Below are 16,222 nucleotides of genomic sequence, written 5' to 3'. Positions count from 1 at the left end.
TGCAGTCGGACAGCTCTGTGCGGATGACGGCGCGTATCTTCTCGTCCGTGTGCAGGTCGAGGCTGCGGGCCGGCGCGCTCAGCTGGCTGGAACACTTGCAGCGACGTCCGCGAGTGCGATGCTCACCTGCTGCTCGCTTCATCGAGGACGACGATCTTCCTCCTGCGCAGAAGCACTCTCGACAGGCAGAGAAGTTGCATCTGCCAGCGGCTGCATCAGACGCTATGTCCATCCGTGCAATACTCATAACCACGCACCTGTCCTTTTGACAAGGAGCCGCCGTCTTCGAGCACCGTGTCCAGTTTCTCCGGGAGCCCCGCGACCGCGTCACTCATGCCGACGCGGTCAAGGGCAACCCAGATCTCCGCGTCTGCGTGTACTTCCTCTGGGTCGAGGTTCGAACGAATCGACGCGTGCCAGACGAACGGGTCTTGTGCGACGAGACTACGGTGGGGGCGGGCGCGGGAAGGCGTGAGGCGTGAGAAACAGAGAGGTAGAGGCAGCATAACTTACCTGAGGGCTTTGCGTAGGTGGAAGCGGGACAGACTGTGGATGTCCACGCCGTCGATGCTGATCTGACCGGATACAAGCGAGTCGCTCAGGCCGCGGAACAGGGCCAGTATCATACTACTCTTCCCCGAGCTGCAGTATATCCTGATCTCAGCCTTGCGATCCCGCAGACGAGAGATGGGGCCTACCCAGATCTGCCGCAGATGCCGATTTTCATCCCGGCGAAAGCGTGGAACGACACGTTTGACACGGCAGGCTTCAACTCCGGTCTGTCGACTTTGGGTCAGAATCGTCCGAAGACGGTGGAAGGGGTCACTGGGCCAGTTACTCACTGATACCGCATACTGACGGCCTTGAATTCGACGCTGCCGACAGAGGGCCAGTCCGCATCTGGTGTAGAGTAGACTGTGGAGTCTTCTTCGGGAGGCAGGTTCACGATTTCAAGTATCCTTGAGATCGAGACTGAGCCGTTCTCGACCTGCGCCATACTCTAGGTTGCCTCAGAGCGAAGGTCACAGACAGATGGTACAGGGACGAACCATCAATAAGAATGAAAGCCAATTAGAGAGGCCCGTGAGGTTAGACAATGCCAAACCCAAGCTGTTAAGAAATGGCGCTGAGTTAAACGTCGATCAGAAAGGGAGGGGCGTACGAAGAGGGGTTTACTGTCCGACGGAGACCGATCGTCAAGGCAGCAAGGCCGACAGCGATGACAAATGACATGAACGCAAGTATAGTACGGCTGTGATTGGATCGTCAGTCTCGTAGTAGTGATACGGTATGCTGTAGCTTACAGGAACCTCAATCCACCGAAGCGATAGTAGTACGGTGTCTGCGGTCCAAGTATCAACAATGTCGCTCAACCGATGGATGATTGACGCACCTGGCTACGGTTGAGATGTACGTCGTTTTGGTTCTGGAAATAGTTCTCAACATGAAGGGCTCTGCCAAATCTCGGTGTGAATGTGTCTATGAGGTCGCAAGAGCGCGGAACGTACCGAATTGTCTCGAGCCCAGATAGAGTTGTAGCGAAAACAGAATACAACGGCGATTTGCTGGATGCTTCGAGGTGCTGAAGCTGTTTAGACGTGCGCTACGAGAGGAGATCAGGCGTTGAGGTCATTTGCTTTCGGGCTCATCTCACCAGATAGAATATCGTTGTCATGAAGTAAAATGCTCCGAGAGGGAACACGGAGAGGGCGAGCAATGGGGTCTAATACCAGAAATATAGTGCATGACTCAACTGTCTTTATATTATAGGTACGTACCGGGATGAAGATGAAGACCAACGTCCCCACTAGATGTCGCAAGGTAAGCACACGATTGGGGCAGGTGGTGACAGTGACATACCAAGCATTACGAAGATTGACAACGCATCCAACAGATTGATCGGCCACTCAAAGTCTATCATGAAGATATCCTGCGAGGGCTCAATTAATCTCCCGATGGATGAGATGAAGTCCGACACAGATGACCTACCTGAGAGAAGCGATTGATGATCCTTCCAGCAGGCGTGGACATAAAGAACGAAGGTGCTGCATGAAGCAGCCCATTCAGCTCCTCCCCATGTACTTCCACGCTACCACGACTAGACGATAGGTGTTAGTGTCATCAGCAGGTCATCAACGGCCCTTGACGCACTATGCCACGAGCACAGCAAACTGCCAAAACGAAAATGCACTACAGATGCTGTGTGAGCTGGTCATCCATGATGTTGATGACTATTATCCATACATGGTCATGAGCGACACGAGGGAGAATCCGGCGTAGCCACCGGCCCATGCCCCAGGATGCGCGCCGTTGCTGTCTGCCCATTGCTGAAGATACACCTAGTTGAATGAGTGTGTCAATTGAGATTAGACGACAGTATGTGTGGAAAATACCTGTATCCCAAGCCTCATACCGGCATACATCGCGATTCCGAACTGACAACGGGGTCAAAACCTGCCTTGAGTCGAACTTCTAAATACATACCATTGCAACAACGAAGTTGAACCGTCCAACCATGCGGGTATAGAATCGGTAGGGAGTGAACCCTAACGATTCCTTGGTCAGCGCTGCCTCTCCAGATTCCTCTTCGGGAATATCTTCAGTAGGTACATCTGTGGATAGTTCACGCGAGGCGGCGCTGGTCGCATGCTGTACTGCTGTACTTTCTACCAAGACCCCATAGCCTTGCTTCGTAATATCTGACAGGGCTCCTTGGTATCGGATTCGACCGGAATCAAGGACGATGATTCTATGCGCAGCATGCAGGTGCTTTACTGAGGCACATACTTCTGCTTGAGTATCGACAACGGTGGAGGAAATGATAAAGGTACTGACCATTGTGCGTCACCAATAGGACAGCTTTGTGCGCTAAAATGCCGCCTGAGCCGAAGAGAGAATGAAAGACTAGCGTGAAATCATGATGAGCGACACAGCAGAGCTACAAAGAGCAGACACTCACTGTGCGATTCGCTCTCGGCATCCAGAGCACTCAGTGGATCGTCCAAAAGAGTCCAGGGAGCATCCGCGTAGACGGCCCGCGCGAGGGCCTGTGAAATATCAATATTCATCAATCGGAGCCGTTGCGAGATTAGTATCACGTACGATTCGTTGCTTCTGACCTCCACTCAGTCTACGGCCTTTTTCTCCGAGCCACGTACCGTCCCCAGCCGGCATACCGCGTATATCTAGCGTAAGGGCACAGGCATCTAGCACTCGAGAGTAGCGTTCGGCCTGGAACGCCCGCCCAAACAGGATGTTGTCGCGAATGGTACCCGGGATGATGAGAGCGTTCTGGGATGCATACGCACAGCGTGCCGAAAGCTTTTTGTACTGTCCAGCGGTTGCGGTGGTCTCTCCGAGAATAGACAGCAGTAACAAGGACTTGCCCTACGACGGGACCATACGCAGCGGGTCAGTACATGAGGAGAAAGTCAATCGCATAGAACACTCACCGAGGCGACAGCACCTACGCACATGTAGAGCTTTGCCTCGTCGCAGTGAAGCGTGATGTCCTTCAAGTAGGGCTCGGTATCCGGAGCCCACGCAAAGGCGGCCTGCTTCATGACGATCGGCGGAGGCGTACGGGTTTCCAATTCGATCCCGTCAGCACCCTCATACAACTGTGCCAACTTCTCACTGCCGCCGAGAAACTCGTCTTGACGTTCGTCCAAGAGGAGAAATCGCTCTATCCGTTGCAGAGAGGCCCAGGATGCCGCAAGGACGGGGAACTGCTGGCCTGTAGAGTAGCATAAGCATTAAAACAAAGCAACAGTGGAGAAATATAACCTAGGAAGTTCAGCGGTTGCGAGACTAGATTCAGACTTGTGACAATCGTAAAGAGACGTTGTACGTCGAGCGGTTGCTTTCCATGACGCGTGGAAAGAAGAACGTATGGGCCAAGTACAGACAAGATGCAGAGTATACCAGCGGTGTTGGACAATGACGATGAAAGAACAATACCGTTGCTGATCGTTCACATGAGTTGAGAACTATACAAAGAGCGTCGGCATATCCCGGGATGCGGGATGTACTTACTAGAACCTGCGAGCCTCGTTCATTTCCTCCAGCCGTAGCTTGTCCACCTTCGCCCCGAGTATCTCTTCATAGCAGGACCATTTGATGGACAGGAAGTTACTAATCATTGACGAAATGAACTTGACACGTCGGTCGGTAGCTGCAAGCCATGCGTTTTGTCGCCGGCCGACAGATCGACCGATGAACGAGGTAGCGACAATCAGTAGGACTGTAACCACTATCGGAAGGAAAGCAGGCCAAGTCACCTTGGATGAGAAGCGAGTAAGTATGTTAGGCCGAACAGCATGGACGCAGAACATACTTGCTGGTATACAATGACGATCGTCAGTCCAACGGAAACTAGACAAGCCCAGAGTTCATGGAAGCTTTGAGCTCCTTCACAAACTCGTTCGACGTCGACAGACCTGAACGACAATCAAAATCCTCGTTGGACGTAACTCACAGTGACCGCGCTGGATGCTCACATGTATGTGCTCGCAACACCACCACCCAGAGATCGACTTGCGGCAGAGGAGAGCTTGAGGCTCTTGGAGTATATGACACCCACAAGGGCGCCCCTCAGCCCCACAGTCGCGTCAAATACCTATAGCAAATAAGCAACGAAGAAGAAAGTATAAGGGTGAGCCTGTACTCACCTTCTCCCAGTACAAGGACGTAGTGATTGCGATCAGAGCGTATACGCAAACGAATGCTCCGACGAGCGCCCAGCCCTGAGTGTCCGAGTTGTCGGAAGTGACGAAGCTGATCGTTCTGTTTACCAGCAGCGGTTGAGCAAACGTGACCAGGAGTAGCGCTAGCCGTGGCCCGGCTGGAGCGAGAAACTTCATCGCGAAGGCCTTCGTTGTCGCCCGAGCTAGGTAATTACTTTGTCGTCTATGCATTGATGTATGAGATAGCCCTACTGCAACTCGTTAAAGCGTCGCGACGTACCCTGTGGTCGATAGCGCATCCTGCAGAGCTACGCGCGTACTCAGCGCGGACAGTTCGTCGGGGATCATGCCACAATCGTCGATGGTGAGGACCTTCTTTCGACCTGTCCACATCAAAGGGAGTAGCCAGAGATACAGAGAGCGAGTGATGAAGCTCGACGTCGATACAGGAGCCAGGACCTGTTTGGCGAGTGTCAGCGTGGGGCTTCCATCGACAGGAATTCCCGACCTTATGACGCAGCAACCTTCGCTTCTCTACCAGTTCCGCGCATAGAATCAGCATGTATGACGTCGTCACCAAGGTCCAAACCACGGCGGCAGGATGTGCGCTGCCAAACAGGCCGGTTTTCAGGTAAGTCCGCAGCGTCACAGAGCAGAACAGGCTCTTGAGAAGCGTGTAACAAATGACCAGCATGCTGGGTGCGGGCGACCGGAAGTGTTCCATGAGGACCAAGATGCCCAGTGGGATCTAGTGCTCTGGTTGTTAGTTCCGTGTACGCGTCATCGAAGTATCGACTCACGGATGCAATTAGCTGTAGTGCGGGAGAAGGGACCCATACTGGTATCAAGCCTTGATCCTTCGTTTGCAGAGTGAAGAATAGATTCGCGGCGGTACTGGCTATGGTCAAGAGCACGGAACCCAGTTTCGAAAGCACGAGCGGCCATCCGGGGGCTCCTAGCAAGCTTTTCGTGCGGGAAAGCGCGGCGAGTCGCACCAAAGCTAATGCAATGAAGATGACGTCGGGGGTGAACGAGAGAATCCTACAAAGAAGCGCGTAGTTAGTGCAGTGCTTCGGAGCTTTAGTGCCATGCGTGGACCAACGTTTGCTCGAAATACAAGGTGAAGTCTAGATTCCTGCACGTCGATGCAGGGCCGAACGCGCTATCCTGGTGACAAGAAAGCACCATGTCGACGAAGTTGTGAGAGCTTAATCAACCCGCTTGACGCGAACTTGAAGGGCTGCGGGCGATCCTTCCCTGCTTCAGGCCGTCACTGACTGTCTTTATGAGATCGCTGAGAGCGCAGCTATCAAGCCTTCGGGGCCGATCCTCGAGTCAACCTGCGTAGCGGATTGCCCCTAGCCAAAGGACTGCGCCGCGGGTGTCGATCCATATGGAACCCGAGGTTCTGGGCTTGCGCGATACTAAGTACTACTGCGCAAACCAGTCAGTACTTGGCATGACGCGCTTCGGTTGATTCAGTGCGGGTAGCACTTACTGTACTACATGCACCGGCCACCTGCGCAGGACGAGATCTACGCCTGCGGCAGCATGCCCTCGGCAAAGCGACAAAGACGCAATATTGAACTTGAACATCGAACTGATCCCACTAGTCGACTCTGGGCAAGCTTGCCATACGATGGGAGACAATGACTCTCGCGACAAATGAACGTAATTGGGAGTCGGTATTGCACAACTTATACGCTCAGGGCACACCCACCCGGTTAGTCTCCTCCGGAGTCCGGCGGAGGAGGAGGAGGAGGAGGAGGTGCGCGCAGTCGACGCTCCGGCCCGGGCAACGTCCGGGCATCGAGTTTTATCCGCAAGCAAAGGCAAACAGTGCAGCCACACCCCCACCGTGGCCTTGACAATGACATTGACAGCTGTCAGTGTGACCACTAGCGCTGCAGAGGTATGTTTAATTTTGATCCTTCTACGAACCGTTATGAGGAGAACACTGACTGACTTCAGGCAATTTCAGACTTCACTTAGCAGACGCCTGGAATGTAATCCAGAATACGAGTGAAGAACACCTGTGTCGAAAGGGTGATCTACGTCTAGGACGCCGCTGCACTTGAAGCGAGTCACACAGTAGAACGCGTGAGGCGAGGGCATGCGAATCGATCCAAGATACGATAGAAGAGCTCAGCCCAGCCGTGTATTCCCTCGGTCATACGTGCTCCATATTATATCGCTGATCGCTACCTTCCCCTCAGATTCGTAGCTTTCTCACATCGTGACGCTGCGCGTAAGCTCGTCTTGCCTCTACTCAAAGAGGTCTTCGCGGGGACCTGCCCAGGGGGGACTAGCGCGTAAGTGACTTGATATAGGCCTGCGCGGATCGTCTCTCATAACTTACGCAGGCACGCAGCATGCCTAACGCCTCCCCCATGGTAGCTGTCAGTCTGTCAGCCCGGCGAACACAACGTTAACGGGTTGCTGGTGCCCTTTGAAATCCGGTTCGACGCGCGGCGAAGGTTCGCTCCATTGCGCGCGCCCGTACCGACAACGCAAGAGCGCCCGCACATCCTTCTGTGGCGCGTCCTCCTTGGCTTCTTGGCGGCCGTACACGACAAGCGGATAGCCCTTCTCAGAGATGTGTGACTCCTCGCACACGCGACTGGGAATCTCGCAGGCTCGGTGGGGCGGAACGGTGCAGCTGCACGTCGTATGAGAAGGCGGTCGGGCCATCCCTTCTCACGCCAGGTGCGGTGCGCATTCATTGGACTACGGGGGCGAGGCAGAGCGTTGTACGTCTTGAGGCGTGCGGGATGCGGCGGTACGAAGCCACCAACGCCCGGGTGTAGTGGCTGGTGATGTGAATGCGCGCGACGACGTCAGGCTTCGCGTTCCAGAGGCCGCTTCGAATTCCCAGCAATGTGGGCGACACGGTAGGAGAGAGAAGCGGTCGCGGGCACTGGGTTCTCTGGACGTGAATGCTATTCGTCCGCGCAGCGGCACATTGATGGATACTCGTGTGCGCGGGGATTCTGGCGCTTTGCTCGCGCTGTTAATAAGGCGGGCGCGACGTTGGGAGGAACCTCCCCGCTTCGATACCTCGGCCTTCATTGTTGGGCGTCGGTATGTACCTCATTCTCAGATCATAGATACTCGGCACTCATTCGAGCAGGAAAAGCGACTGGCACAACGTGCGTTGCGTGTATAACGGTGTGAGTGTCCTATAACAGCGTTCACGTATGAGAGGCCGGGAGACTGACGACTACATACAGCTCTTGACACATCGGCCTCCAAGGCTACTTCGACGTATCGTGCTCTTTCCGTCCAGTGAGTGAGGATTGGTCACTGAGGCCCTCGAGCTAACCGTAAATGGGACCCAACACTAGGTTTGCGATCATGCTCGCGCTGATAGCTCCGACCTTCCCGGAAACTTCGGTCCACGCCTGGCGCAGTCCAGAGACCCGAGGCTATAAGGAGCTATGCGCAAGTGCCCGCCCGAGTGATAGGGAACGGCGCGAAGGACCCCATGCACGCCATTCGCTTGTCAGAGAAGGCCGCGCGGCTCCTGTTCACAGAGTACCGCCGGAGCTCCTGATACACATCTTCCTCCTCGTCCGCGACTCCACTCGCACTACCTCCTGGATCGGGCTCACGCACGTATGTCGGCCGTGGCGGACGGTCGCGCTCGGGACGCCTCTCCTGTGGACGACCATCCCTGCGGACAAAGGGCTCCCGTATCTTCGCGCCTCGCTCGAGCGTTCGAGCGATGTTCTGGTCGATGTCATTTCACAGCGCGCGTCCATCAGCGTCGACGCCCTGCTTGACACAATGCGTCCGCACGCCCACCGCCTCCGAACGTTGAAATTCCCGGCGCGCTCCTGTGATACAGTTGAGAAGCTCATCACAGATATTGTCGCCCCAGCGGCCCGTCTACAGGACCTCGCTTTGCAAGTGCATACTCCATCTCACAACTATGCCCTTCCGCAACTCGCATTACCTGAGCGCGAGTGGACTGGCCTCCGTACTCTGCAGTTGAAGGGCATCGCGCTGCCAGGGCACGCATCGTCCATGACGAACCTGACCTCTCTGATCCTATCTGACGTTGTCGCCGGAGCGCGCGGGGCTCTGGAGTCGCTGATGGACCAGTTGTATGACTGTCGGTGCCTCAGACACCTGTCAATATCTGACAACTGTCCGTCCCCTCTTCGGGACGACGATACCCAGGGTACCATCCGAGGACGCTCGATTTCCTTACCGATGCTTGAGACGCTGAAGCTCTCGGCCCACGCTTCTGTGGTGTCCGAGATCCTCGCATCCGTCTCTGTGCCCGCGCACACACGCACCGACGTCAAGTGCGTGCTGGACCCACGCCAAACCTCGCACAATCTCATCTCCGCCATCCTCCGGCGCGGGCCGTGCAACTGGGAGAGCTTCGCGCGGGCCCGCTCGCTGTACCTCTTCGTCGCGTCGAACATCTTCCGGGTGCGCGCGCTGGACGCGGGTGCGAAGCTGCTCGACATGGACATCGAGTGCAATCCGCCGATGGACATGTCGTACCTGCTCCCGGACGCGCTGTGCGATCTGACGCAGGTGTTCGGGTGCGCGCCCGTCCGCGAGCTGCAGGTGTTCGGGGACCAGCGCCTGATCAGCCAGGACGACTGGCTGGAATCGCTGATGCGACTGCCTGGGCTGGAGGCGCTGGAGGTGGGGTCGCGCGGGCAGGCGGACGCGCTCTTCCAGGCTCTGAGCCTGTCCTCCTCCACGCCGCGCATGTGTCCGAGGCTGCGGAAGATGAGCGTGGGCGGAGCGGACGTCGACGAGCAGGCGGCGGACGTCCTCCTCACGTGCCTCGACAGCCGCGCGGCGCACGATCTGCGGCTCGACGTGCTGGCCATGCGAAAGCGCGCGGGCCGGGCTCCCCTCACTGCCTGCACTGTCCAGTCCATCCTCACCACCGTGGGTGTCTTCGACTACAGGTAGCCCTCTGAGTCTCCTCGCTATCCATCCTGCAATATCCATGTAGCTTGCCACTCACTAGACACATAGAAGAGTACTTCCATCTGTATGCACACGCTAATATTCCTCGCTCGGACGTACAGACTCTGCAGGAGCAGTCGGTGTGACTTCCATCGGTAGGCCAGCCTCCCTCCACGCGGCATAGCCGCCAATAAGATCCGTCGCACGCAGCAGCCCCAGATCGTGCAGCGAGACCGCAGCAAAGGACGACGCGTCGCCCTCATGGTCGAATATCACGATCCGCGTGTCGTAGCGGTTGGCGACCGCAAGCCGCTGAGGCGACTGCGGGTCGAGGTGCCACTCGAGCAGGCCGCGCTCGACGACGATCGCGCCGTGGATGCCCCCGTCCTGCATGCGCTGCCGTGCGGGGCGTATGTCGACGAGGATGATCGCATACGGACGGTTCGTGCTGAGCAGATCCTCGTATGCTTGCTGTGGGGTGAGCCTCTCAAGACGTGCGCGCGCGTGCGACAGGAGCTGCTGAACGCTGCGCGCCCCCGGCGGCGGCGCGAGGGGATCGGCGGGTACGCGCGCGGCCTTGCGGAGGCAGTCCCACAGCGCGAGCTCGTCGTAGGCCGTCGCAGCGAGGTTGCGCACAGAGCAGATCCACAGCTGCGAGACCGCCGAGGACCCCTCCGTGACGCGTCCGAGGAACTTCGCGCTGCTGAGCACGCCGGCCCGCTGGACTAGCTCGTCCGTGGTGCCGCAGAAGACCAGCGGGCTGCGCTCCGCCGGGGACGCGCTCGGGCAGCCGATGGCGAAGAGGAATCTCTGCCTGAAAGACACGCGCCTGATGGCCGAGGCGACCAGCCCCAGGAACTGCTCGTCTGCAGAGCGCGACAGCGTGAAGACCACGCCGATCTTTGCCCCATCCACATCCTCGGCTTGTTGCACGGCGCGCACTGCCATGCTGTCCGCGGTTCGCTGTCGCACGCCGTGCAGCGTGCGCGACGGCGGGCTGGCCGGATCGACGGATGCGATGCTCGCGGTGCGGTGCCCGGACGCGCTCATAGTCCCGCTGCCAGCAGAGAGCGGGATCTCCGGGTCGAGTGGAATGACTTCTCCGTAGCTGCTTGATGAATACGACGCAGTGTCATCTCGGAAACTGTCAGGCATGTCGAGCAATGAGTATTATATCTCTTTTACGATCAACCGTTCGTACCTTCGCCGACTCGGGACCCGACTACTGGTAGGAACCATCGGACGCAGATCGATGAACAAGCAACCCACAGAGAATGTCGCGTGCTTAGAAGAAGACGTCAACAACTTGAGGAAACAAGGTCAGCCTGAGGATCGTCGGCGCAGCGCAAGCTAGGGCACACGCGTGCGCGCCAGGTCCCGCGCCACAACTTAAGGAAGTGGCCAGTGAGTAGTGCCGAGTCAGGCATGGGAGCAATATTGTTGCCTTGAGAGCAAGTACTTTGAGGTACGAGCGAGCACCGTCCATGGTGGCCGCTGGTCTGTCGCTGGTCGTAGTTGGTGGTCAAGTCGATCTTCAACTTAGCGCTCTGCGTGCGCAGCGATAATCGCTTACACCAACTCTGATTCCAGTGTTGTGCCTCCTGGCCGGAATCCGACCAAGTCGACAGCTCCGACTGACCGGTCGGAGATCCGGCCATTCCGCCCGCAGGAATCCAGGAATCCACGTGATATGTCGCCGCCGGTGGCGGTCGTCCGCGCGCTGGTATGTAGCACTAAGCAGATGAACATCGAACGGGTACGTTTGCGGTGGAATTGCTCAGGATGGAGGGGCTTGTGGGGTCAGCCATAGAGTACAGTATACAACAGATAATGCACCCAGGAATGAGCACCATTTCGCCTGCACTATCTGTCTCACCCCTCGGCAGCCAAGTCCAGCAACAGTCCGAAATGGCGAGGTCGGCAAGATGTGTGGTGCCGCGTGAGCCTGGAACGGAGATGTCCTCCCAGACACAGAGAGGATCTGAGCTTTCACTTTGGAGGAAATTTGGTGCAGGGAGAGGTTCCTCACGGCGGCATGCTCATTTTCGGCGCGATCGCGAACAATTTGCGGTTGCGACTCGCAGCCTCGGAGGTGTTGGGGGCAATTCTCGCTACGGCTCTCGGACCAGTGGTACTGCTGTGCACTACGGTACCTAGGATGTGGATCGAGACTCCAAGCTACAAGAAATCAATGCATATATCAACTACAGTAACCTCTCACTTATGAATCTACGATAGGCCACCTGGTTGTCGTCAGACTGCCGATGAAGCAGCTGGCCCAGCTGCCTGTCAACACATTTCTTATATCAGACTTTCACCTGTCTTCCTTTGGTGCAGCATTCGTGCGAGTTCCTGTTGTATGCCATGGGGTGATCATAGAAGCAGATGCACCTCCAATTCCGGCTTTGAGGAGTGCCCGTTGAGCCATCTCCTTGGGCACTAGTATCGGCCATGAGCAGGTTGCCGTCGCAGCACAGACAAGAGATCAAAGCGATCGAGTATATTGATAATGTCCTACGCTACATCGCGCAAAGGACAACGCGTAGACCACCGTGACGCGAGTCACGCGACGCGCGTCGCGCACCGCGGCAGTCGCCCGTAATCGAGTCACATGCCGGTTCTATTCAGCCAATCAAAGCTGTGGCTGATACGCCTGGGAAAGACGACAGCTGTCGGAAATCCGACAGGATCAGTTACGGCTGCCGGCTCCGGCCATTCCTGAACGCAGGAACTGCGGTCGGTCGGTCGGAGGCACAACACTGCCTGCGTTCAGGAATGGCCGGAGCCGGCAGCCGTAACTGATCCTGTCGGATTTCCGACAGCTGTCGTCTTTCCCAGGCGTATCAGCCACAGCTTTGATTGGCTGAATAGAACCGGCATGTGACTCGATTACGGGCGACTGCCGCGGTGCGCGACGCGCGTCGCGTGACTCGCGTCACGGTGGTCTACGCGTTGTCCTTTGCGCGATGTAGCGTAGGACATTATCAATATACTCGATCGCTTTGATCTCTTGTCTGTGCTGCGACGGCAACCTGCTCATGGCCGATACTAGTGCCCAAGGAGATGGCTCAACGGGCACTCCTCAAAGCCGGAATTGGAGGTGCATCTGCTTCTATGATCACCCCATGGCATACAACAGGAACTCGCACGAATGCTGCACCAAAGGAAGACAGGTGAAAGTCTGATATAAGAAATGTGTTGACAGGCAGCTGGGCCAGCTGCTTCATCGGCAGTCTGACGACAACCAGGTGGCCTATCGTAGATTCATAAGTGAGAGGTTACTGTAGTTGATATATGCATTGATTTCTTGTAGCTTGGAGTCTCGATCCACATCCTAGGTACCGTAGTGCACAGCAGTACCACTGGTCCGAGAGCCGTAGCGAGAATTGCCCCCAACACCTCCGAGGCTGCGAGTCGCAACCGCAAATTGTTCGCGATCGCGCCGAAAATGAGCATGCCGCCGTGAGGAACCTCTCCCTGCACCAAATTTCCTCCAAAGTGAAAGCTCAGATCCTCTCTGTGTCTGGGAGGACATCTCCGTTCCAGGCTCACGCGGCACCACACATCTTGCCGACCTCGCCATTTCGGACTGTTGCTGGACTTGGCTGCCGAGGGGTGAGACAGATAGTGCAGGCGAAATGGTGCTCATTCCTGGGTGCATTATCTGTTGTATACTGTACTCTATGGCTGACCCCACAAGCCCCTCCATCCTGAGCAATTCCACCGCAAACGTACCCGTTCGATGTTCATCTGCTTAGTGCTACATACCAGCGCGCGGACGACCGCCACCGGCGGCGACATATCACGTGGATTCCTGGATTCCTGCGGGCGGAATGGCCGGATCTCCGACCGGTCAGTCGGAGCTGTCGACTTGGTCGGATTCCGGCCAGGAGGCACAACACTGAACGCAGGAACTGCGGTCGGTCGGTCGGAGGCACAACACTGACTCTGAATCAACCGATCTAGGATCTCGAAGCCATGCAAATAGCATCGGAGAACACTGACACAAGACGTACAGATCTCATCTATGAGTCCAACGAGTTCGAGCTTCACTGCCGCTCGATGGTCGCGGACTCCTCCGCCCTCAAGAGCCCCAGTCTCTGTTCGATGCCATCTCCAATCGCAGCAGCAGCCGAGAACCCATCCCGGGCCTCCATCCGCGTAATGCGGTCCGCCGCCAGACCGGGCAGCGCATCTACCTCGACGATGCTCTCGCCGGTGCCAGGCGCGTTCGCGAGGTCCCGCTGGCTGAGGCCTCGCGAGACGATCTCGCCCACCTTGTCCAGTGCGGACTGCCTGACGAGGAGCCTCTCCGCGTCGACCTTCTCATCCGCAGCAGGGCTTGCAGTTGCAGGGAAGTCGGGGGCGTGGCGGGGGTGGTACAGAGCGACCACCTCGGGGGACGATGGCATGGGAGGACTCAGCGGGACGACGTGCCAGTGGTGGGGCTTCTTCAGCCTCCCACGGTAGGGCGAGGACGTGCTGGTGGACGGGAACGGAAGCGGGTCTGGTTCCCTCCTCGTGTGGAGCTTGTTGGCACGCCTTTCCGGAGTTGGTGCGGATCCCCCGGGTGCGTTGTACCGATCCGCAGACACCTGCAGGTCGAGCGAGGGCGTCGACCCGAACTCGCTGAAGAAGAGCTGAGAGTGCAGCGGCGGCGACATCACCTGCGGAGGGCTCGACGGCAGGACAGACGAGTCGACGCGCGCCAGGGGAGGCGCGACCGGTGGGTACTCATCCGTCCGTGAGAGGCTGGGGGCGCACGCAACGGGGCCCGACCTCTTCGTCGGGCTCCGTTTCACAGGGAGGGCGGTGTATGAGTCCTCGGTGCGGATCGACGGCGAGGGCGACCAGGAGGCGATCCATTTCCAGGCGGGGTTCTCGCGCGCAGGCGTGCCGCCTTCGGATCCGTCCTCGAGGCGGTCCCTGCCCAACAGGTGGCCGTGTTCGTGGTCAGCGCCGTGCATGTCGGCTTCCGTGTCCTCTTCGATGATCCTGAATCCAGGCGGCGAGAGGATGGGCGGCCGGCCGGCCATCTCGCGCATCAGGGAGTTCGCCCGGCTCGGATTGCCTGCAGAGCCCGCTCGCTGCAAGTCCTCGACGTTGAAGTCCGGGTCGTTCCGCCGATGTCCACGCCTTGAGCTGACACGCCGTACAGGTGTGCCCGGCACCCGACCCGTTTCCACGTCTGGAAGATATTCTGCCTTGTCTTTGGCAGGCCTACGCAGAGTTCCGAACTTCAGCCGTTCCATGATAGCGCGCCGGATGGACTTGTGTCGCAGCGTGTCGTAAGGCACATCGTCGTCCCCAGGGCTGAGCAGTTCCGGCGAGGCGATTTGGCCAGGCAAACGCGTCCCCGACCGTTCAGGCCCATTGCTGTCCATGGGCATAGCCCCCGCGTCCTCCGAGTTGGCATCATCTTCGACCGCAGAGTAGAGATTGTTCATCGACGTGCGAGGGACACGCGACGAGAGCTGTCGTCCAACAACAGAGATCGGTGTGACCGGAGCCGCCGCCGACATAGCCTGAGAGTGACGGCTCGATCGAGAGAAAGCGCGCGCGAGCCAACCCTCCTTCTTTGAATCCGTGCGGCCACGAAGAAGTTTCGAGCTCTCGGTGGCAGAACCAGACGAGCTACTGCCTTGCGGTGCACTGTCTTCGGTGAAGCCCGGTGGAGGAGCATAGCGCGGGCCAGAGTGCAAGATCGAAGAGCCGTGTCCTTGCTTGTCGCGACGTCGTACTTGCCAGCGGAGTAAGTACCATGTGAAGAGAGCCCCAGCTATGGCCGCCAGCACAGCAAACAGGGGAGCCAGATACGCTATGTCGAACCCTGAGTGTGAGTAGGCCGTGGATTTCTGCGAAGAAGTGCCGTTGGAGGGCGGCAGCGCCGTGATCCTGATGATGGAGCCGGACGACGTTGTCGAGGCAGAACTTGTCGCGACTGGATGAACAACAGATGACAGTGCAGAATCAGTCACGGAGATGGTGACCAGAGATGGTGCTGGGGTCGATGCAAGAGGTACAGCTGTCGCCGCGCCTTCGGCGGTCGTCGCGCCCCACGCAGGATACGGCCACCAATAGTCGTAGCTGCTCGTGGACGCCATAGTCAGCGTGCACCTCCAAGTTGAATCAAGAGCACCTTAGGAGTCTGAACAGGGTCGGGTGGGCTGAGGCTGCGTCTGCTTGCGGGGCGCATTGATATCTCGGCTGACATTCCGAACTGGGCTGGACCGGCCATTTCACGACGAGGCGGCTGACAACTGCATCCCGGGCACTGCCCCCCCCCGAGCAGATGATGAGTACTCCTAGGACGAAGACGCTGTACTGGGGCCATGGTGAATTGGGACTTGAAGATCATCCGAAGTCGCCAGTCGACTAGTAAATTGTGAGAGCGCGTAGTTCGAACAGTCCTGTGCAGTACGCGCCATAAAACCCGCTTCCGTTGCCTGCCATAAACTCGCGAGATATCCCAGGCGTTGCGCTGTAAGCAAGTGGGTTGGACGAGGTGGACTAAAATCTACTAAAATTGAAGTGGTTCGAAGAAGAGCGCGTATAGAGCGCTGAACGAACTCTGTGGCGTGGGAAGCGACCTGGAGGACTGC

At 57.6% G+C, this 16,222-nt stretch overlaps 4 protein-coding genes across 4 annotated transcripts; 1 reads left to right on the top strand and 3 right to left on the bottom strand.

The window, feature by feature from the left end:
• Window positions 1–122: 122 nt before the first annotated feature.
• C8Q71DRAFT_703259 (P-loop containing nucleoside triphosphate hydrolase protein) lies at window positions 123–5,873 on the bottom strand (the record flags this gene model as incomplete). The annotated part of the gene is made up of 31 exons (XM_047920306.1): window positions 123–200; window positions 258–444; window positions 514–642; window positions 699–779; window positions 843–1,000; window positions 1,050–1,110; window positions 1,163–1,252; window positions 1,305–1,342; window positions 1,394–1,454; window positions 1,509–1,603; window positions 1,655–1,723; window positions 1,779–1,807; window positions 1,861–1,930; window positions 1,990–2,098; window positions 2,152–2,190; window positions 2,245–2,339; window positions 2,394–2,435; window positions 2,485–2,774; window positions 2,836–2,904; window positions 2,960–3,047; window positions 3,103–3,387; window positions 3,453–3,736; window positions 3,787–3,965; window positions 4,036–4,280; window positions 4,337–4,439; window positions 4,500–4,618; window positions 4,671–4,908; window positions 4,966–5,144; window positions 5,194–5,433; window positions 5,486–5,726; window positions 5,788–5,873. 31 exons carry the CDS (start codon window positions 5,871–5,873, stop codon window positions 123–125), a joined length of 4,077 nt encoding a protein of 1,358 aa, XP_047781804.1.
• A 1,767-nt stretch (window positions 5,874–7,640) lies between these two features.
• Window positions 7,641–9,670, top strand: C8Q71DRAFT_479329 (uncharacterized protein). The gene is made up of 3 exons (XM_047918818.1): window positions 7,641–7,766; window positions 7,816–7,855; window positions 7,916–9,670. Exon 3 carries the CDS (start codon window positions 8,013–8,015, stop codon window positions 9,621–9,623), a length of 1,611 nt encoding a protein of 536 aa, XP_047781803.1. The 5' UTR covers window positions 7,641–7,766; window positions 7,816–7,855; window positions 7,916–8,012; the 3' UTR covers window positions 9,624–9,670.
• Window positions 9,671–9,716: 46 nt separating this feature from the next.
• C8Q71DRAFT_703444 (uncharacterized protein) lies at window positions 9,717–10,670 on the bottom strand (the record flags this gene model as incomplete). Its single annotated transcript, XM_047920320.1, has 1 exon — window positions 9,717–10,670. One exon carries the CDS (start codon window positions 10,668–10,670, stop codon window positions 9,717–9,719), a length of 954 nt encoding a protein of 317 aa, XP_047781802.1.
• A 1,959-nt stretch (window positions 10,671–12,629) lies between these two features.
• C8Q71DRAFT_893138 (uncharacterized protein) lies at window positions 12,630–15,724 on the bottom strand (the record flags this gene model as incomplete). The annotated part of the gene is made up of 4 exons (XM_047928701.1): window positions 12,630–13,027; window positions 13,173–13,225; window positions 13,356–13,620; window positions 13,674–15,724. The coding sequence occupies 4 exons, from the start codon at window positions 15,722–15,724 to the stop codon at window positions 12,955–12,957; spliced, it is 2,442 nt and encodes an 813-aa protein (XP_047781801.1). The 3' UTR covers window positions 12,630–12,954.
• Window positions 15,725–16,222: the final 498 nt, after the last annotated feature.

This window comes from Rhodofomes roseus (genome assembly GCF_022264815.1).
Source record: "Rhodofomes roseus strain CIRM-BRFM 1785 chromosome Unknown C8Q71scaffold_5, whole genome shotgun sequence".
NCBI lineage: Eukaryota > Fungi > Basidiomycota > Agaricomycetes > Polyporales > Fomitopsidaceae > Rhodofomes > Rhodofomes roseus.
Note: the sequence above shows the minus strand (reverse complement) of the source record. Positions and strands in the feature narration are given on the sequence as shown.